The sequence below is a fragment of the Larus michahellis genome, chromosome 3 (assembly GCF_964199755.1).
Source record: "Larus michahellis chromosome 3, bLarMic1.1, whole genome shotgun sequence".
In the NCBI taxonomy this organism is placed as follows: domain Eukaryota; kingdom Metazoa; phylum Chordata; class Aves; order Charadriiformes; family Laridae; genus Larus; species Larus michahellis.
In genome coordinates, this window is record NC_133898.1 from 20,414,599 (window position 1) to 20,436,449 (window position 21,851).

The following is a 21,851-nucleotide window of genomic DNA, read 5'->3' on the forward strand; positions in this document are numbered from 1 at the left end:
GAGAGCCATGGGGAAGCCTGGGTATTTGAAGGACACACAAGCTCTTTCCTTCTTTTGTTGACTGTCTGGTGTGCTGGGAAAGTGGAGTGGAGGGAACAGCACTTTGTTTGGATTTGGGTACACCAGAATGGCACAGTAGCTTTTAGGAGGATGGGAACCTGCCTCTTTCTGCCTCAGGAGGATACAGCCAAGGGAGCAGGGAGCAAAAGGTGTGGCAGATCCTGCCCAGGGTGCCAGAAGGGTGAAATAAAGACACTTGAATGTCACAACCTTGGTGAGCGAGAAGCTTTCCCTCTGCTCACCCTTTGCTCCCATGCACACTTGAGGGATAAAATGTGTGTGCTAAGTAGTTTAGTGCCTTTCACGCAAAGTTCTTGAAAAGTTTCCTAACAGATGAGCAACATTACCCGTGTTCTCCTTGAGAACCATCTACAGATACGCCAAGATCCCAGGCTGCAGCCACTTGGCCAGCAGCGTTCTCTGAGCTAGCAAGGCCACAGCTGCCGAGGGTGTCCCAGAGCAAATGTGAGCAGGGCTGGTGACCCCGGGTGGCTGCCAGTTTTGGAGCGGCCTCGGGCCACCGCTCAGCCCTGGGTCTGCTGCAAGCTGGCGGCAGGGCAGGTTGAGACCCCCCTTGCTGGCTGAGGCACGGCCCAGACGCAGTGGAGACGCTTGCGCTGATGGAAAAGTTGATGGTTTCTGTGGGAGGGAGGAATCTTTTTTTTTTCCTTCCTGAACTCCCGATGCGAAACTCAAACCGGCGTGTCGGGCTGTCGGCAGGGAGGAGGTGAGGAATACTTTCCACCGGAGGGGTGGAGAGAAGAGCAGGGGGCCCCGGCGCAGCCATGTGGCCCCAGCTGGCACGCACCATGCTGCCGCGGGAAAGAGACAGGACCCACTCTGGACCCAGAGATGACAGCCACCAGAAGAAGACCTGCTGCTCATGCTGCCCAGGTGTTCCTGCAGCTGTCTTGGAGGAGGAAAGCCTCCTGCACACATATCACAGGTCAAGTGATTTGTGCAGCTGGGTTTTTAGAACTAAGACAGGCAGAGCAGGCAAGGGAGCAAATGTGCCAGGCAGCATCATTGTTAAATAAGATGGTGCTGTGGGAGAATCTGGTGAGGGAGGGTAAATTGGGCTAATGCTGAGGAGCAGGGCATCCCTGGGGCCAGGGAAGAGAGGCTCTGGCACATAAACTAAACCTCAGGGCTATTAAACGTGTCCTCTCAGCCAGCAGCTTGCTGACAGGCAGATACGGGCTTGGTTTTTCCCTGCCAGCCTAACTTTGGGATGCATCAATCTCCTCCAGTCGCCCCTGAACCAAACTTTGTCTGACTTAAGTCCTGGTGATGGTTCAAGCCTGGAGCGATGCAGGGGGACCAAACCGCAGACATAGACAGTCTGTCGTTCTCATCAGAAAGAAATCTAGCTTTCTGAGCAGCGTGAGCAGCACTTCTGAGCACACTGCTGCTTTATTCTGCTATTTTATTCCATCTGTCCAAAAATCATGGGTTTGGTGATCTCAGCTGAAGCCCTTCGTTGCTTTCATCTGCAGTGTTTTTCAAAGGAGCTGGTGCCCTGTGGTTGTCTGCTCAGTGATCATATGCCTGCCCTGTGAAAAGATGCCAGTTTGCCTTGCTAAGCCTCTGGGAAACACAGGAACACCATCCCACGTAGTCTGCCTGGCATCCTCCCTGCATGTTTTTCTTGGTTCAGGAGGTGAACTGCACGCTCAGTGCTGGGATTTTGGCACAAGGGACATGGGGGGAGGGCACAGCCCCTCTGCAGAGCTGGGCACGGCTGGTGGGAGGCGTAGAGCAGTTTGGATTTGGGGGGAAGGAGGTGACGGGTAGGGTCAATCCTATGTCATTTTGGTGGGACGTCTCGCCTGGCTTGGCAAATTATTCAGAGAGAGCCTGGGCACTTGCTGGGCTGACCCGGGTCAGATTTGGGTGCCACAAGAGGAGTTAGGTAGTGGTTTATTACTGCTGCAGGAAGTATTTTGTGGGTGATGGTTTCCTGCATGCCAGAGCAAAGGCATTCTCTGCGGGTGTGCTCTGGCACACAGTGGTATTCCTCTGAATGATGCCTAAAACCAAGGTCATTGCACGCTCCCCTGCACCCTCCATCCTCCTTCCCCCGTCACGGCTGCACCCTGTGGTTGCGGGGGCGATGGTAAGCACCTGGCAAGGCTGCATCCCTTCCTCTCCTCCATCCTATGCAGGATGCTTTTCCAAGATAGTCCACTTAGACCCATACCTGGCAAAGTCATCAGCAGCGGAACAGCCCTGTGTGAAAACACCCTGTTCAGCAGCTGGTGAGGCACAGCCCTCACGGTGCGCAGGGATGGGAAAGTGCAGGAGAGGCACAGGAGAAGCTTTAGCAGCAGCCGCCTGCCTTGGCCAGAGCTGGGAGGGAGCAGCAGGTGCTGATAATGCCGAGGGCTGGGACATGGCAAACTCCCTCTTACCTTCAACCCGGCCGGTCCCTGGAGCATGTGGGAAATTTCCGGGGCATATCTTGAAAGCCATGTTTAGTTTGCGAGAGTCACTGTTCAGGTTTGCTGAGGGACAGCCCCCCGAGGACCAAGGGGTGGCAGCCATGCTGTGGTCACCTGTGAGAAACAACCTCCCGCGTTATCCCCAAACTGATTGTGGTTTCCTGATGAACTGAGAAGATACCAGGTGTTGATGATGGGGCGCTAGTTAAATCAGGATCAGTTCACCTGCAACCAGACTTGCTTCATTATTTCCCGTGCTGCTCTACTTCCTGGGGATCCACTATTCTGGGGCAAGGGCTGTCTGTGGGTATGTGCCACCTCATGTGGTGGCCCTATGGCCCTGCTAATGTCCCCTTCCTTGCAGGACGTACTTGGAGGAGGAGCTGATAAAGGCCCGGAAGAAGCCAAGCTTAAGGAAGGACATGTACCAGAAGATGATTGAGGTGGACCCTGACGCCCCCACTGAGGAGGAGAATGTGCTGCGGGCAGTAACCAAGCCCCGCTACATGCAGTGGAGGGAGACCATCAGCTCGACCGCCACACTGGGCTTCAGGATCGAGGGGATAAAGGTGAGGTTGCGCCAGGTGTGCAGAGCAGGGGGGAATGCTGGAGCATTCAGCAACAAAACTCACTCCCTCACCCACACACACACTCACAGAGACACACGCAGAGCAGGCTGGTGGCAAGACAGTGTCACATCAGGACATCCCCAGTCCCTGCAGCCTAACCACCCTTGCCAGGCACCTGGCCTGGGGCGGTGCTGCTCTCCTGAGAGTGCAGCTGAGTTTAGGACATCAATACAAGAGGACGGTTTTAGCCATAATCTCATTAAATCAGCCCCTCGGTTGATTTCCCTGACTGTGAAATGCAAAGTGCCATGCTCTAACTTGAAGGCTAAAACTAGTTGTTTGCTTTTGATAACACTGTGCTGCTAGGCTGAGCCATTAATCCAGATCCCATCTTGAACCCTTGCCGATCTCTGGTTGGAGCTGGAAGTTTAGCTGCAGTCAGTGAGGAGGCTGTATTTACATCCCTGTCCAGGAAAGTTTAGCAGCTGAGCCCTATGAAATAGGGGGAACACAAGCAGGAGCACTTTCTGATGATACCTGCAGAGTGATACCTGCAGAGTGCACTTGCTCAGAGCTAATGCTCACATTTCTGGAGATACCTTCTGGGATGCTTTTGTGTCCCTGTTAGATGAGCCAGCCCAGGAGTCTTTCTCCTGGCGAGCAGACTTCATGGCGAGAGAGATGTCTGGGATGGCATTTGAATGGAGTTAGGTCTGTAACCACAGAGCAGTTGTATTAGTGATAGACTTGCATGAACATTAGCAATGGCGTATGCCTTTTGATAGCCAGCCAGCATGAATTAAAGGTAATATCACGCTTGAGTTAAGGGTTTCAGCTTGTGCCTGGGAATGGCATTGGCCAAGAGGAGCTCGATCAAGTTGTGCTTGGAGTTACTCAAGCTTGGGGGCCCAGGCAGTAGCTCAGGGCAGCTGTTTGCTCGATTTCTACCTGTGCCTTGGTTGGAGGAGTTTCCTTCTTTTGATCACAGATCACTTTTTTTACTCCCTGAGTTCACTGGGATTTTCCTAGAATACCTGGCTGGGTCTCTGTGGCCTTAAATTCCTGCACCTCTCGTGACCAGAGATGGTGGTGTCAAAATGACAGAATTAAAATAAACTAAGCCATTCCCTGAAAAAGCCTTTACACCAGATCTTGCAGATTTTCCTGGTAGCATTTCCCTTGACCTCACTGGTCAAACAGCAAGCAAATGCAGATGTTAGACCATGGGTTTAAAAAGTGATCAGTAGGAGTGGGTCACTCAGAGCCACTGCTTCTGGTTACCCGCCTACCAAACCACCAGTGGGAAGGGATCTGTCTGTCCTGCTGTGCGGGACAAAGTCCTTGGGCTGTGGGAAGCCCAATGGAGCACGTTGCGCACAGGGAGGAGGGCATCTTCGTCGTTCAACTGTTTTGTGGCTGGCAGAGGACGTTGCATTTATCTCTAACTCGACCACCCTCAGAAACCCAAGGAGAAGCCCTTGAGCTGAACCATTTAAAGAGTTTTCCTGCAACTTGAGGCATCCCTGCCTGTCCGATGCCACTGCCTGGGATGCTGCTGGTCATGCCCCCCTGCGGCATCTTTCTGCAGTGCCTACATCGTGTCAGGGCACTTGTCTGCTCCTGCAGCTCTTCCCCAATCTCCCCAGCTCTCCCAAAGTCCCTTTTCTGCCGTGGGCACGAGCACGCTGTGAGCTCCTCCAGCTTGGGACAACCCTTTGCCTAGTTCCCATTGCTGCTGTTTTGCTGGTGCTTATTATAAAACTGAGGCTATATAAAAAAGGAGTGGGCCAGTTGGGACCAAAGCTCCCATGCACTGTTTCTTCTCCCTCCTTTCTTGCTATAATCAGGAATATCTGTCTATTTATAGTCCAACATGATACAATATCCTTGGCCTTCAGAGAAGCCACATGCTTCTAAGCCTGTGATCTGGGCCTTTATGGCAAAAGCAGGTCACATGTGAACCACTTGAAATAAAAAATGTGAAAAAAAAAAAAAAAAGACAAAAACCAAACCCAACCAACCAAGGAAAAACTGCCAAACCCCCCCAACTAATCATATTCCTACACAGGCCAAAAAACACGGTGGAGGGAAATAAAAGCCATGAAGGAGTGGTGAGAGTTCCACCTCTATCTGTGCGATGTGAGCAGTGGATTTTTTTAAAAGAGGTGAGGCAGCTCTTTAATTGAAAAATGTTGAGAAGTGCTGGCCTCCAGGAGTAATCCTGCTGCTGCTAGGGGCTGACTAATTTGATCAATGCTCTAATTACTGTAATTCTCCTTAAATCCCTCAGCTTCTGGATTATTTTCCCCTAAGCCAAAGCATTGACAGTTCACACTGGTTCCAGGATAGTTGTGTTTTTTTGTTTTTTTTTTACCAGCAGGGCTGTAGAGCCAGTTGTGCTGCGCTTTGCCCTGTTTCTGGGGTCGAGTCCCCACTTTAGGGAGAGCACCTTCAATGCCCTGAGGCTGATACTGAGCCCTCAGAGGAAAATTTTGGGATAATGCTCTTGTGCAATAAGTCTCCTGGTGTTTTCTTTCCTGCTGAGAATGCTTCCCTGGGATGGGCGGGGGCAAATCTGCCCTGCCCCTTGCTCATGGCCAGAGGCTGATACAGGAGAGCACCTTCCCGTGCAAGGGAAGGGCAGGGTTTGGCCCTGGGTGCGTGGGCTGGAAGGGGGCACAGGGGAAAGAGGGGAGCAGCAGTTGCCTTTGGGACATGGTGGGCAGAGGAGGTGAATAGGCAGCTCCAGGCTGAGAATGAGGATGGAGACCCTTTTCCGGCTGAGCTCTTGCTTTCCCAGGTGGCCTTCAGGATCCAGTTCTCATTTTAAAACGAAAATTTTCCTTTGCAAAAGGAGATAATGACACTCATTTAACTTCCTCGAGTAGCTTGAAACTGTTAGAAACAGTAGCTATTAACAAAATTAGCCTGCAAAAAGTAATACAAGTGATCCCTGGTGACCCAGTTGAAGCTTGGTCTGAGAGTTGCTCGCCATTGCCTGCAGCAAAGTCAGGGTGGGATGACATTCCCTAGTGCTGGGACATTTGTGAGGTCCTAGAACCAGCCCTGAAAACCCTCACCTGAATTTCCCAAGACACACAGCTTGTGAGCCCTATCTGAGGCAGGACACGGTGCCAGAGGGGGAACCAGCTGATCCGAACCCTGCCCCGGTGACGCCAGCGCAAACTGGGATTGCTGGTGGGGCGGAGGTTGCAACAGCCCTTATCAGCCCCCCTCACATTTCTGCTGGGTGGAAGGCAGCCCCCTGGGGGCTCAGACACCTGTAAATATCGTGGCAGTTGTCAGCCCCGCAGCAGCAGCGCCTGGCTGGGCAAGGAAACTATGGGAGGGGGGTAGTTATGGGAGCAGCAGTACGGATAGGCTGTTTGGCTTTCCTGAAGCCTAGATTGCCTTATCTGAAAGGCCATCTGTGGCTTTCATTTATTTTTAGGAGCACTTAGAAGTCCATCTCCTTTCTTGGATGCCTTGTGGAAAGTTGTGCTCTTTACATGTGGAATTAGTGCTGTGGCACTTCTCCAAACTGATATCTATCATCCCTTGGGGAGAGGGTGGGTTGATTTCTGAACTGAACGTCAGGGCTCACGTGACAGACGTATAGCAGCATAGCGCCCTTCCCCTACGCATCGTGCACATGCCACCAGAGCATCCTTGACGAAGCCTCCTGCCTGTGCTGCTACAGCCTGCTGCCTCGCGAGACACAGCCAAAAGCAGAGCGCCTGGCTCTCCTTGGTCCATTGGCAGGATGGCTGCTACAGCAGGGAGGTCTCCAGCGAGAAGGTTGTCCCTGGCCCCTGCCGATGCGTGCTCTGCCAGCCATTAGCCTTGCTTTTATACCCTGAGGCAGCATGGTGGCTCCAGGGTGGTTTGAAGCTGGGTGCGTTGGTTGCACCCCTTGCAAACAAAGTTTTTCCTGAAGGCCCTTCATGTGTTGCTTTTGTTATCGCCTTTTTTAACACTTGAACAAAACACCAGCTGGAAGTTGGAAACACAATCTGGAAGTTGGAAGTGCACTATGTGGTTCATCCCAAACTGCACATCAGGTGGGGGTTTGGTGCTGGGCTCGCCTTGCCCAGCTCTCCGCAGCCTGGGCACCTGGCTTTCCCCCAGGCTGGACTGGGCACTATGTCTGTAGCCAGCCTTCTGCTCAGGGGGATGCACATGGCCCCATCCTGGGGCGCTTCCCTGGATGGGTCTCAAAGCCTTGCCAGGGCACATAAATCTCTGGGGCAGGCAATTTCATTGTCCTGTCTTCCTTCCCCAGCCTCTGCTCTGCTGCTTCTTCTTTACTTCATCTTCCCCAGCCCACAGGATGTCTTTTTGGCCTCTGTCCCTTTGCTCTATTGTGTGCAAACAAGTTGTCCGGAGCGGTGGGATGGAGCTCTGCATCAGAGCTGTGAGCATAAGCACGTGTGGTTTAAAATAGCCCCTGTATCCAGGAAGCGAGCTCTGCCTGCCCGACCCACGGCCGCTCCGGACAATGAAACGTCCTGATTTAAAAATCAGAGCCCCAGCAGGATTCGGGAAATGGGGAGCAACCTACAAAGCTGCCCAGAGGTTTGGCCAGGAGCCTCTGGGTCAGGGCTGCGTCCCATACCTGTGGCAGGATGAGTGTGGATGTACCTCTGGGGAAGAGGTGGAGGAAAGCACGAGGCTACTCACTGCGTCTTGGTGCCAGGCTGCAGCCTTTGAGGGTTTGCTATCCGTTGGGTATCAAAGGACTAGTGAGGCAAGACAGCCATGGGGCTTGCTCCTTACCTCAGTGGCTTGTGGAGGACTTTGTGTGAAGGGGTTTTTGTGTCTGCTCCTGAGATGTCATCTCCGTCTGCACTCAGTTGTGTCCTGCCACGGTTGTGCTCTGTTTTCCTCCCCAAGCAGGGGTGCAGCCCAAGGGACACAGCAGCAATGGGAAGCCATTTGGGCACAATGTAGCCAGAAACAGGTGGCCTCCAGCCGCTGGTGGGCATTGAGTGCCCAGTCCACAAGAGGTAGCTCATCCACATTGCTGGTGACCTCAGCAAGTAGGTGATGGTGGAGACTTGCCATTTGCATTAGGGGGCAAAGCAGTGGGGCAGTGGGATGGTTTGAGATGTGGAAGACAGAGCTGCTACCTCTTCTCACCCCTCCACCACAGACAGTTGCTTCGGGTGCCAGAAAAAGCTGGTTGCATCCTACTCAGGGACATGTGTGGCTGCTGAAACACCCGTCCTTGCCCCGGCTCCCTCCCTCCCCACCCAGCTCACCACTCTCCCTTCTTTTCAAGAAAGAGGACGGCACTGTGAACCGGGACTTCAAGAAGACACGGACAAAGGAACAAGTCATGGAGGCCTTCAGGGAGTTCACCAGAGGAAACCGCAACGTTTTGGTGAGTGGGGGATGCTGGGGGGGCTGCCGGGAGGGGGCTCCTCCTGCAGAGGCTGCCCTCAGCTGATCATCTTCCTGTCCTGAGGGGCTGCAGCCTGAACAATCTCTCTTAAAAAAGCATGAGAAATGGCAAAGAGAAATGCCACCCTGGCATAAGGGTCAGGGGAGAGCCGCAGAGGGCTGGGAGGGGACGTGGTTGCTGCAGCAGCACTGCTCGAGACAGGTCTGAGTCTGCTGAGGATGCTCAAGGGTCAGCCCCAAAACTTGCTGCAGAGGCACAGCCACATTCTGTTCCCTCATTCTTGGGGCTGACGGCAGCCTCTGAGCCTGCTGTTTATCCCAGTATGTGATGGTGCGGGCAGTGGGGGCTCCCAGCCTGGCAGAGGGGGCCGCCCCACGCTCCGTCTCGCAGGATGGGTGGCCAAGGCATCCCCCTGCCTGTGCCAGGCACCCTTCACATGGGCAAGCTGCAGTTGGTATTTCCCAAGTTCCTCTATGTTGCCAGGAGAGTAAGAGATGTAGCTGTAAACAATTTACACCAACTTTGTCAAATATACTATTTGACAAAGTGCTCCCGTTTCAAGCTGCACTATAACAAAGCCGACAAATGCCAGGCTCCAGCTGGAGTGGCCCGCGGCACTGCCTCCTTCAAACCAGCATGTTTGCTTTGACAAGACTTACCCAGGGATTGTTCCTGGATCTGTAAATAAAATCACCTGGCTGCATTTTATCCCCAAAGAGCTTGGAGCACGCTCACATCATTGTGCCCTGGCTCTGGACGGGGCTCCTTGGCCGAACCATCGCAATACAGTGACCCCCCACAACCCCCACGCAGTCAAAGTGTGAAAATTCAGGTGTGTTATTGTGCCCAGATACCTGCTGTGCCTGTTCCTGCGCTCAGTCCTTCTGTCTAAACCTCAAAATCAAATTATCAAAGGGGCCCCCTGTGAACAGTTAGTCCCTTCCAACAATTTGTAGGGATGCTCAAACAGTCGTGTGGGTCTTGACCTGCATGCTGACTAGTGTGAAAGCCCTTCCACCCGTGGTACCAACTTTGCAGAAGCACTGATACGGACTTACAGAAGTGTCTCACGATGCTTGACTGACTGAGTTATAAAATGACAGATGAGGTGAAGGGTTGACCTATTAAAAAGAGCGCAAGCGGGAGGAAAAAAAGCAGCCTGGCTGTGCATGTGCAGCAGCAGCTGCTGAATTGGCTGTTGCCTGCTCGGGAGCACCTGGATGCAGTGGGGAAAGTCTGCAGAAAGCACCAGTTCAGCAAAGGCAAATGCTCTCGCTCAGTTTTGGAAGTCGCAGGATGCCATAGAGGCCGAAAGGATAAGTGAGTCCCAAAAGAGAGTGTATGCCCTCCCAGGGGATAGGTCTGTGGGGAGGATGCTGAGTGCAGGGCAGCTGGGGAACACCCCCCCATGCAAACATGGTATCATGGAGAGGATGCGGGGAGGGGTGACTTTCCTGTCTGCCTCATGCAGCAGTTTTTATGTAGGCTTCCCACAACGCTGACGGCTTGGTTTGGTTTTTTTTTTTTTTGTAATTCCAGAACAGTTACCTTAACCGGTTGAAGGGTATCCGCGCTACCCTGGAGACATCCCCGTTCTTCAAATGCCATGAGGTAATACTCACGTTTAGATAGTTTTGCCTGTAAATGCAAATGGTTTAATCTTAGCTTGTCCAAGGAGAGAAGAGAAGTCAAAGTCAGAGGCTGTAAATTTCTACAACTTTGAATTTATTCTTATATCCATATTTTCATACCCATGTTTATCTAATACTATATCTAATACGGCTGATGACCGATACAATGTTCATGCATGTGACGTAGGTTCAAATCTACTGAAAACCAGTGTTCACACAGATACAAGGGATCTAGGAGGAATTTGGGATGCTTATGGGTTTGTATGACTGGGAAAAATCCTTAGTGTAAAAGTATAGGGGTTTTCTGGAGACAAATTCCTGTCTGAATGCACGTCATGTATCGTTTCGCTGACAGTTGCTCCATGTGATCAAACAAGGCTTCAACATAGCCATAAATTGCAGATATCCTAAAACTGCCTTTGCTGAGCTGGTTAGGGCACCACGGTAAGGACCCTTCCCTTGGAAGGACTTTCCTTCAGAAATGAGTGTCCACAAAATCAACATTTTCTGCAGGGAAAATTCAGTTCTGGTGGGAAAACAAAGAGGAAGCGCTACAGTTTTTGGCCATTTCAACAGGAACTGGAATGCTCCATAATTTAATTAAATCATTTTATTGATTTAGCATTGGCAAAGAGTATTTGCTATTGCACCTACTTAAAAAAATATGAGTGCGCGTGTCCTTGGCATGTGTTGTCTTTGGGCAAAAGAACCTCATAGGAGCCCCTGACTCCCAGAGAGCAGGAGCCACAGCACCAAGAGACCACTGTCCCTCGGCCAGAGCTGTGTGAGCCACCTTGGCCCCAGCTGCACATGGAGGGTCCTACTGGGAATCCTGCCTGCCAGGAGCCGGAGGCAGATGAGGCTGTGCCTCATGATGGTAAGGCAATTGGAAGGGAAATGTCAAAACCGAGGGTTTCAGGTCAGTTCAAAAAGGGAGACAAAACGCTCCCTGAAACCAAATGCCAGGGTTTCATTTGAAAACACAGAAACAAAACAGCCTTTCAGGGAGGTTTTGAAAGGAGTTTCCACTCCTTAAAAATTAAAAAGCAGCAGTTTTGACTTTCCATCCTACTTTGAGACGAAGCTCAGCGGAAGGTCTGCCAAGCTCTGCGTGTCCCTCCATGGGGCCCTCGCTGGGCAGGGCTTCTCCAAGGAGCTGCAGGAGAATTCGGTGACCCAGGACAGGCAAGTGAAGAACGTCAGCAAAAGGCTTTTCCTTAATGTTAAAATGTTCTGTCCTGGCCAAGAGAGGGCTATAAGAGCTTGGAAGGAGAAGAGCTAAAGATAAGCATTTCTGGGAAATAATACATATCTCTGGACCTTGGACATTTTCCCAATGCACTGGAGGAGGAAGTCTCCTCAAAAATGTAAATTCATAATAGCTTTTGCAAACAGTACGTGCTTCCTGTTCAAAACCCTCGTCTAAAGGCATCCTCAAACTAAACCCTGCTGTTAGCTCCGATGTAACCAAGTCCCCGGTAACATTTAGTGCTGCTGTTTTGGAAGGCTGACACCAGCTGGATGCCCCTAGAGCTTCACTCCTCCACGGGTCTGCACAGCTTACGGGGCGCTCCTGGCTCTCAGCAGGCTGTGTCCTGTCTGCTAACAGCCATTGTACTCTCATCACCAAGGTCCCTATTTGTCATACAAGGGCAAACGAGTTTGTAATCCACCAATTCATGCACATTGGATGTAATTTGGAGTGCAATCTTCATTTGGGACAGCTCTGAAGCACACCTGTTGGTGCTTTTCTGTAGTACCGCCTGCTAAAATCTAACGACTGGAGATTCAGATTTATCAGAAGAGCGTGATAGTGAATGGCCTGACACCGATATGTGTTCCCCAAATGCTGAGAAGCTACAGTGGAGCTGCTGCCAGGCAGCAGCCTGGCTGGGACTGCGAGAAGGGGTGGGCCAGGGGGCTGAGCTGCAGGTACCCACCCGCTCTGCTCCGTGGGTGGTGAGCATTGGGCTCCTGGGGTCTCACCTGCTGCGACGGGCCTTGAGGCTTCTGCTGTCAGAGGCAGCATGCTTCACCTTCCCACATGGAGATGTGGCTTCCCCAGGCTTGCCCAGGCCAATACTTACTGCAGGATTTTTCCCAAAGGCCAATCAAGATATGAAAGAGCCCTTCAAAGCAGATGCAGCTGAGCGATACCCCATCCCTGGAAGTGTTCAAGGCCAGGCTGGATGAGGCTTTGAGCAGCCTGGTCTAGTGGGAGGTGTCCCTGCCCATGGCAGGGGCGTTGGAACTAGATGATCTTTAAGGTCCCTTCCAACCCGAACAATTCTATGAATCTATGAACTCATGGAAACAGTAATTCATGTACATGCACCTCAGTAACTTTCATTCCCAGAGCACTGAGAAAGCCAGGAGGATGTTCTAGGGGAAATCTGGGTGCTGTTTCAGGCAGGAGACAACACATTACAAGTAACTCATGCTTGGAGCGTACCTATCCCTGTGGTGATGTCTGCAGGGCTGGTGAGTGTGAATAGCACGAGCCAGTCACAAAGAGCCAGCCTTGGAAAAAATCCCCATCTGAAGGCTGAGACAATTCATCTCACTCCTTCCCCGGCAACCTTGACTCAGTTTCCAAAATGACATCTCTATCTCTCATGCCCATGTTTTTCTGATCCTCCTCTTCTGCCAAGAGCTGGGATTTGTATGAGTAAATCAGCTTGTCTGAATACCCGATTGGCATGTGCAAGCATGGCCAGCAACACATAGAGCTTGCTTTTGCGGATGCAAAAAACCCAGCATCATCTCTTGCAAATGCAGCCTGAGATAAGGTGTCAGAAAGCCCTGAAGCTGGCTGAGAATGAGCAATAAGAGCACCACTAACTGGCCTCTCCTCTCCACAGGTAATTGGGAGCTCCCTCCTCTTCATTCATGACAAGAAGGAACAGGCCAAAGTCTGGATGATTGACTTTGGGAAAACCACCCCGCTGCCAGAGGGACAAGTTCTCCAGCACAACGTGCCCTGGGTGGAAGGGAACAGAGAGGACGGCTACCTCTGGGGGCTGGACAACCTCATTCAGATCCTGACAGAGTTGTCCCAGAGCGAAGACTTGCATTAAAGCCGCGTGTCCGACTCTGCCACTACCCCCAACCTGCCCCCGACTGACTCTTCTGAACTGCACTACAAGACACTTTCCAGCCCTTGCCCTTCCCATTTGAAAGCTATACTCTCCCTATTTAATGTGTTTTTGTTGTGGTTTTTTTTTAGGCTGCCTTGGTTGTTGTTTTTTTTCCCCTCTCCGTGTAAATAGAGAGCTAACCTGCCAGAACAAAAGCTGAACTTGAAACCTCACCTTCGCCGAGTCGGTGGGAACATGTGGCTGTGCCGACTGGGAGCAGCCCTGCAGGGGTTCGCTCAGGCAAGCACATGCTTTGCCTATCGCGCTTTTGTCTCTTGCGCAGCCTGATTTTAAGAGGGCCTGTAAGAGGGCTGGCGGAGGAAGGATCTTCTCCCTGCGCTGGGATCAGTAGTTTCATCCCGAAAACACTCGATGGCCGTGCCCAGGACACTCTGGCAGCCAGGGTGTGTGAGCAAGGCCTGGAAACAGTGAAGGATACTGGGGCAGGAGCCCTTTAGTTGTCTTTGCCAGCACCTTTCAGCCTAGGGAACTGGCTGTGCCAAGTCCCTAAGAGATGCTAGAAGGGCAGATTTGGGTTTTCCTTTGTGTTCAAGACATGGAGGTTGCTCAGTTATTTTCAGGTGGCACTGGAGGTTGAGGGTTTCCCTCCTGCTGCGGGGCCACATGGTTGGGCGCAGGTGTTTGCCATGGCCACTATCAGTGTCCCCTGTGGTGGATGTGTTGGGTAACACTTCAAGCTCCTCTCTAGAGACACAGCTCCCCTGCTAGGAGCTACTTCCAGCCCTCCTTAGCTGGCATCCCCAGCCCTCCTTAGCTGGGGTCTCCAGACTTCCACAGGGAATAAAGAATTTGGGCAGGGCTGGGGGAGAGAAAAGTAGCTTATAAAGGACTACTATGAGACCTAAAGTAGCCATCCAGGTTGATCAGTCTTTTTTCAGCAGCAGCCGAGCACATGTGTAGGGGTAATGCCGCCAATGCCCGCACCTGGCCCAGGGTGACCTTTCTGCCTGGAGCATCTCCACAGTTTTTATCAGCAGCAGGCAAAGAGTTACAGCAGCAAAGCAGCTCTCAAGGCAGACTGGTTAGTTGTCCTCGGCAAAGCAGAGTTGGGGTCAGGCATCCCCGTTGCCTCCCCTTTTTTTCCGCAGAGCTGGCTGACTCGGCTGCTGCTCTCTAGCGCTGGCTTCCCAGCCTGCTTGGGCTGCGCGTAGGGCCTCCACGCTCCCGATCCTGCCTGCGAAAACACCCAGTTCCCTCTTTAGGGTGGAGGCTATTTTTTAACTTCCTGGAACATTTGAACTCAGTGGCAGAGCTGGCTTGCTAAAGGTCAGCGATGGAGAGAGCGGCGGAGAGGGGAGGCTGCAGGGCACACCAGGGAGTCCCTTGCGTCAAGGACAGAAGGAGCATGAAGCGCTGGAGATGGTGCAGGAGCTTAACAGCCACAAATCCCTCACCCACTCCATCCCCCAAACCCACTGGCTCATCTCGCTCCCCAGGAGTGGTGCTCCAGAGCCCCTCTGCCATCATTCGGTAGGTCCAGCATCCTCGGTAGGGGAGGTCTTCTCCTGGCAGCAATAAGGTGGAGGAGTTGGTCGTCAAGCCATCTGCAGCCATGCCCCAGCCTCTTTCCTGAGGATTGGAAGTCTCCTAAGGTTTCTCTCAGTTCATATCTCACCAGACAGGTGTCTTTAGCTCATCTGATGACATGTAAATGGTTGCACTGTTTTAGCTCTTTGCCAGGCTTTCTAGAATAGCCCATGTGGAAGTGCCTTATAGACTTGCCTCTGTTCCATTAGTGTCATGGAAAAAAGGTTGGGGTTTTTTTAAGTTATATTTATTTTCATTCCATTTTAATTGCACAAAACACTAAAACTTAATGCATGGAATCTCTCTTTTTCTTTTTTTTTTTTTAAACTGTGTTTTTAGTTTTTAAACCATCCCTTTTCTAGCTTTGGAGAAAGGGTGTGAACAGATATGCATAGATATGTACCAGTTATTGCTGTACTTTAGCTTTGAGCTGCTCTTACATATGTATATTATTTTTTAAGCCTGTTTATAAACCAGATTTCTTGCTTCGTGGCTTCGGAAGAAGCAGATTGTTCCTCTCAGATGTCTTATGCCTTTCTGGAGGCTGGAACGGTTGCTGTGAGGGATTTTCTCCGCTCCCACCTCCCCTCTCGGTCATAGGGTAATACAGATTAAAAATCCGAACCGGTCATAAACACCAACGCACAGTGCCTGTAAAAAAAATCCTGTAACTTTGCAAATAAAGGCATATGGGAAGCATTCACCTGGTGTATGGTCCATGTCCGCCCCACGCAGCTTGTGGCAGCCTGGGAGTGACTCAGGAGCTGGCTTTTGTGTCCATGCTGATTTTGGGGGTGTCTGGCTGCAGCTTCATTTACCCCAGCACACGCCAGGGGCAGCATAAAAGAGCAGGAAAGGACCCTGTGCCGGGGACAGATCCTGAGAAAGGGGAACCGGCAGGGTGACAGCGGGGCCGGGGGTCCAGGCTGGGTGGGGGGCATCCCTGGGAGAGGCCTGATTTCCTCTGTCCCCCTTCTGCAGGGAAACCCACCAAAGGCAGCTCCACACCAGGATTTTTTTTGGTCTTTATGTTTTTCGCTACCGCTACGTTTAGGAGAAATCAGACCATAGAGCCTGAAGGCAGCGCCAGCCCCCCCTGGCTGGCTTTGCAAAAACAGGACAGCAGGAGCCTGTCCCAGGACAGACGTGGCCAAGAGGGACAGGTAAGGAAAGTCAGATTTAACACCCCACAGCCAGACCCCCGGGAGCAGCCCAGCCTGGGGACCAGTCCCTGCAGCATCTCTACTGCTTGTCACAGCACCTCTAAAACAAACTGCAGGAGAAACTCAGCGTGGACTTTGCTTAAAGACTAGAAAGCGCTTTCTACGAGAAAGAACTGGTGGTGATAGAGATATGAGGCTGCTATATGTGCACCTAGCGGTCTCTCGTGGGCTGTGAGAAAGACGTACATGTTTCCTGGCTGGCATGCACAATCCTGCAGTGTCGTTACCAATGTTTTACTTAAAGCTCCAGTTCCTGGGGGCCACTGAGTCTTGTCGGTACATGAGTCCTCTTCCTACCTGTGGAGGAAAACAAAAGCCTCCAGAACTCAAATAATGTGATGTTGTGGCAGAGAGGGGAAGGGCAAAAGTGGAGAAAGAAACTTCTCACGGTTGGGTGCTGGCGTCTGGTGACCCTGAGGTTTATGCAGTGGGTGGGAAGGGGCAGGCCCCAGTGACACAGAGCACAGCAAGAGCCCCACTTTCCCCCCAACCTGGCTTTGCTGCACCCCCAAAGCAAAGCCCCGGGCTCCCTGCTGCTTCAGGGATTAATAAAGTAAATGATTTATAAGCTCAATATAGAGAGGAGAGGCCAGCGCTTATATTAAGGCTACAAAGGAAAATTTAGATGCTGCTGAGACAAGGCATGGAGCCTCCCAGCACCTCCAGCAGGGGCACAGGCAGCCTGCTCAGGCTGTAGGTGGGGAGGGGGCAGCTAATTTTCTCCTTAATTATCTAATTAGGTGCCACTTGCAAGAATGAACCTCCTATAAATAAGGGGGTGCTGGGGGCCACCTGGGAGTTGCAATCTCTACAAATGCAGGACTTTGCTGTGGTGGTTGAGAAGGGGTTTGGGGTGTGAGTTGGTGGCATCAGTTGGGGGTGTGGGGGTGTGGGGGTGTGGGGGTGTGGGGGTGTGGGGGTGTGGGGGTGTGGGGGTGTGGGTGTGGGGGTGGGGGTGTGGGGGTGTGGGTGTGTGTGGGTGTGTGGGTGTGGGTGTGGGTGTGTGGGTGGGTGGGTGTGGGTGGGTGTGTGGGGGTGTGGGGGTGTGGGTGTGGGTGTGTGGGTGTGGGTGTGTGTGGGTGTGTGTGGGTGTGGGTGGGTGTGGGTGGGTGGGTGGGTGTGTGGGGCGGGCGGGCGGGCGGGCGGGGGTCTCTGGGAAGCTCTTCAAGAGATGTTTTGCCCCTGCCATGGATGATGCAGGGCAGCACCACTGCCTGTCCCCCCCTGCCCCAAGAAAGGGCTGGAGGGAGTTGTGCTGCCTGAGCAGTGAGACCGCAAAAGGAGGGTCTCAATTGCTTAAATGAATTGCTGCCAACTAAATACTGCTGGCCATAAATTAAGGTGTGGGCACAATCTGGGTTGTGCCAGGGAGGGGGTTGGTTGGTTGGTTTTTTTTTTTTTAATGCTGCGGTGCAGAGCAATGAAACCCTACAGCTTTGGGGTTGGTCCTGCCAGCCATGGGCTTTTCCCTCTGGAGAATCCTCCCTGGTGTCCCTGGGGCACGGCGAGTCTGGCAGCTTGGAGGCTGGAAGCAGCCCCTTTGGACTTTGTGCAGGGCCCTGTGTCCCCCTGAGCCGTGGGTTGTGGCTGGGGCGGAGGGGGGGAAGAGGGAGCGAGGGGGAGCTGCTGGGATGGGAAAGCCTTTGCATCTCCCCCCAAGGGTTTTGGGGCTGTGGTGGGGATGCCTTTGCAGGGGGGTGCCAGGTAGGCCAAATAGCATCCTGGGGTGGGGGGAACTGAGCAGCCTGGGGATGCCCTTCGCCCGAGCCGCTCTCGCTCGGGCATGTGCTGAGAGCTCCAGGTCCCCGCGGGTTTGGAAATAATGTGCGTGCTGGTGCCCTGCTTGGGCGGGGGGGGCGGTGCGTGTGTCTCAGCGTCCCCCCAGATTTCGGTGGAGAGGGCTCGTGTTGGGTTTTAACCCCCAAACGGGGCTGGGCTCGGGCTGCTCGCTTCCGCCGTACTTTAAAAATGTTCCCCCCCGGCTCCTTCCACCCACCCGTCCGCCCTCCCTCTCTGCCGGCCGGCGTGGGGAGGAAGCGGGTTGCCGGGAGCGGCGGGGCCGGGCCGGGTCTGGGCTCCCCGGCGCTTTCCCCCGGCGGCCGGGAGGTGGCAATGCTCCCTCGGCGACAGCGACAGGGCAGGCAAAGCCCGAAGCCCGGCCCGTCCGGGCGGTTCCCGCGGGTTTTCCCGCGGGAAGGGTGCCGGTGCCGGCGCGGCGAGTATCCCGGTGTCGTCTGGGATGCTCTCCCCGTCCCTGCCTGGTCCCCGGGCGTCGCTGGTTTGGGACTTGCCCCTCCACCCCCTGACAGTTTTGAGGCTTGTTCTCTGGCGGTGCTTCCATTGGGAGCTGGCAGGGATCATTAAAAGGAATAAAAAACCCCTTCCCACCAAGCGGCTCCATCCCAGATCCCCACCGGCGCAGGAGGATGGAGAGCTTCTTGCAGCCCGCATCCCACTTCTGGGTAGAGACTCCGATTTCTGGGAGTGAGAGACCGGGGAATCGTGTCTCCCCTCATTGTGCCTGCCTGAGGCCGGAGCCCTGTGCCAGCCCCAGCCCCCCGCCACCCCGAGGGACAGTCCCAGCCACCCTGAGGGACAGCTTTCTGACTTACAGGCTCTCATCTCTTTTGGGTCTGCACTTTTTTCTCTTCCCCGGCCTTAAAAATATACAGATCTATTCTTTGTTATTGTGATATGTTAAAAAATAAAATTAAAACCCCCTGCAAATGGGGAGAGCGGGCAGCACCCTGCTGTAGTATCTCTCGGTTTGGTTTGTGCTTTTCCTGCGTGGTTTTAAGTCCATGGAAGTGGTCACACTCCACTCCCACAAGCAGCATGAGATGGCTGTCCTGGGGCCTCAGGGACAGGCCTCATCATGCCCAGGACCCTGCTTCACCCACCCCCATGGTAGGACTTAAGGCTACCATCGCCTGCACCCCTGGCCCCTGACCCACCACCGGTGATGCTCTCCACCGAGGCACTGGAGCGCCACAAAGGTGGCTTTATGCGGAGATTCACTGCTCTGAGAGGTGCCCCAGGGACTGGTGTTACTCTTATACTGGCTGGTTTTCTCTTTCCACTTCTCTCCCCACCCTTAGGGGACCCGTCTCTTGTGGCTCCAGCTCCTCTCCAAGAAAAAACTGTGCTTCCACCTGTGAGCAGCCAGAGAGCAGAGGAGAGCTGCTGTTGGTTCCACTTGGAACAGAAAGCCTGGGGAGGAGGTTCCCGAGTAAATCCCACCCAGGACAACACTGTAGGAAACTGTGGGAGATGCACTTCTTGGGCCCTGCCAGCTCATCCTGCTGCCAGCACTGGTCCGCTGCCTGCTCGGGGCCGGTGATCCCCATTTGCTGGGACTTTGTGCCTCCTGGCCCTTTTTTGATGTGTATAAGTAATAGTAATGTCAGTCCTGCAAGCTCTGGGGTCAGCTCCTTCCCCATTGCCCAACACGAGGGTGTTCAAACACGCTTTCCCTAATGTAAAAATCTTAAACTTGAAAATACCTGGACAAAGGAGCATGAAATAGGGACACAAAATGATTTACTAGAGCTGCTGACTAGAGCCAGAAAACAAAACCCAAGTACTTTGATTTCTAACAACTGCCCTCCCTGTCAGGAGGTGCTTTTGCTCCAAGATGTTTTATATGTTGCTTTCCATGACAGGAATCTGGGGACTTCTCCTGCAGGGACACAGACGCACAGAGCTAGTTCTCTTGCAAAAGCGGGGTTTGGGTTGGATGAGGGACTGTGAGAAGAAAAGGCAACACAAGTCTGTAGCAGCAAGGCAGAGAGATGCTACAGACGTGGTTCCCCTTTGTAAATGTTCTGAGGCTAAAAAAAACATTTCCCACTGCAGCGCTGTCAGTGCAGTATCGTTTGTAAGTGCTAAATTCACACGTCATTTCTTTTCATGCCCCCAAAAAAGCAAGGGGAGAAGACAGTACCCCGGGGAAGGGCTGCACAGGCTGCTAACACCACGCAAAGGCGGGCAGCCCCTCACGATGGTTTGCCGTAGCTTCAGGTACAGCAGCTGCCCGTGTGCTCTGCTGGAAACCCACACTGGAAAAATCCCTCCCGTGGCTGTGAGCGGGATGCAGGGATGCCTGCTTTTACTCGGTGACATCCACAAGAGTTACATCAACGCGGTTGGAGAGGGGCACGGCGCTGCCCGCCTGCTGTGGCCGAGGCTTGGCTCATCCATCACAAGCTAGGCATGGGGCTGGTGCAAAATCCCCTAAATCCCCCAAATCCCCACCAGTGCCTGCCTCTCCGCAGGAGGCTTGTCCCTTCAGCCACGCTCCCATGCTCACGGCTCAGCTGGATTTACCCCCCACCTTCTCCCAGCAGCAAGGTTCCCCAGTACCAAGTACCAGCCCTACTGTAATCAAACACACGGGAATGCTCGCCTTCCCTTTAAAAAGCATCTGTTGGGTCATTAGAAACAGCCTTTTTCTAAAATTAGACCTCCAGGAAACTGGTTTCCTAGAACAGACCTTTTGCATTTGGGGAAGAAACAGAAGAGGCCCTTCAGAACAGAAGAGTCTTAGAAGAAGAAACAGAAGAGCCTTAGCCTTTAATTCCACTTTCTCCGGAGCTGGAGCGGCTCGTCGGGGTTGGAGGCATCAGCCCCTGGCAGCTTCCCACCTGCATCCCAGGATGGCTCCAGGCTCTTGGTGGGCGGCACGGCCCCGCACAACATCTCCAGGCACAGGCAGGAGCAGCGTCATACCTGGCATGCCTGTGAGCAAGCTGCCACCATGCTGGGCCCCACTGGGCCCAAATTTCAGGCTGCTCAGGTCACTTCTGACATTAAACATCTTCTATGGCGCTCAGAGCCATGTAGGCACCTTGGAGGGGCATCCAGCAGAGCCAGGCTGGCCGCATCCCTCCTGGGACATAAACACCTGGTAGTTTAAAGTGTTAATGTTTGGAATCATGTCTGGCAGTGAAGGAGAGTCAGCCCGTGTTGGTTTTTATGTGTGTTTCATGCACATGAAGGCAAACTCAGAAGTTGCTGCAGGCGGGCAGCAAACCTCCCCCCGATGGCAGCTGCTCGGTGTCAGCCAGTGATTGCCACCACCCAGGGCTACTGGTGGGAGCCAGAGCTCCCCATGCCGAGGGCTGGTGAAGAAATCCCTGCTACCACCAGCACTGCCCACAGGTTCCTGCTGCGGGGCATAGCATTCCATCTTTTCCTGGAGGGCTCAGCCTGGGGCCGGTTTGTCCCCCCACTTTGCCCACCTGGGCATGCCGGACGGAATGAGAAATGGGAGCAGGCTGAAACAGCGTGGCAGCCCAAGCCTCAATCCAAAGGTCCTTAGGGAGGTGGGGTGTGATGCCATTTTTTAGCACATGGATGCTCCGGCTGCCACATCTTCGCTTCCTCCGGGGACACAGTTAATGTGCCCTAGACGCAGGCATGCACCCCCGCTAGCCTTGCAGCTCACACCCTCTTCCACAGGGCTGCGATTTGCCTTTGCGAACAAGCTCCGAAGTAGCCTGTAATCGTAATATTAGCTTCTCATTAGCTACATTCATATCTGAATGTATATTTGGACTGCACTATTTGAAGATTTTGAGATAGTACATGTATACCTTGCAATAACCCTCCTTTGCATGGATATTATTTTTTTTTTTAAATGGTTGCTCAGGCTAGTTTGAACAGAATATGATTGAAATTATGTTTTTCTAAATATGTGTCTCTAAATGATACGATATCCAGGCAGGGTATTTCCCTGTCTCTCCATTGCCACCAGTGAGAGCCGCCTGCAGCCAGACCCTGACTGCCCACCAGGGTGAGCTGCAAGCTGGGACTGACCCCATCCCTCCTGCCCAAGCT

General features: G+C 53.1%; 1 protein-coding gene across 1 annotated transcript in view; it reads left to right on the top strand.

Annotated features, from left to right (window-relative positions):
- The window catches only part of ITPKB (inositol-trisphosphate 3-kinase B), a 70,717-nt gene extending 55,224 nt beyond the window's left edge, over positions 1-15,493 (top strand). Inside the window, exons 5-8 of the mRNA XM_074578989.1 lie at positions 2,866-3,070; positions 8,352-8,453; positions 10,014-10,085; positions 12,967-15,493. Coding sequence (XP_074435090.1) covers positions 2,866-3,070; positions 8,352-8,453; positions 10,014-10,085; positions 12,967-13,182 — 595 coding nt within the window. The 3' untranslated portion in view covers positions 13,183-15,493. The remainder of the gene's footprint in view (positions 1-2,865; positions 3,071-8,351; positions 8,454-10,013; positions 10,086-12,966) is intronic.
- Positions 15,494-21,851: the final 6,358 nt, after the last annotated feature.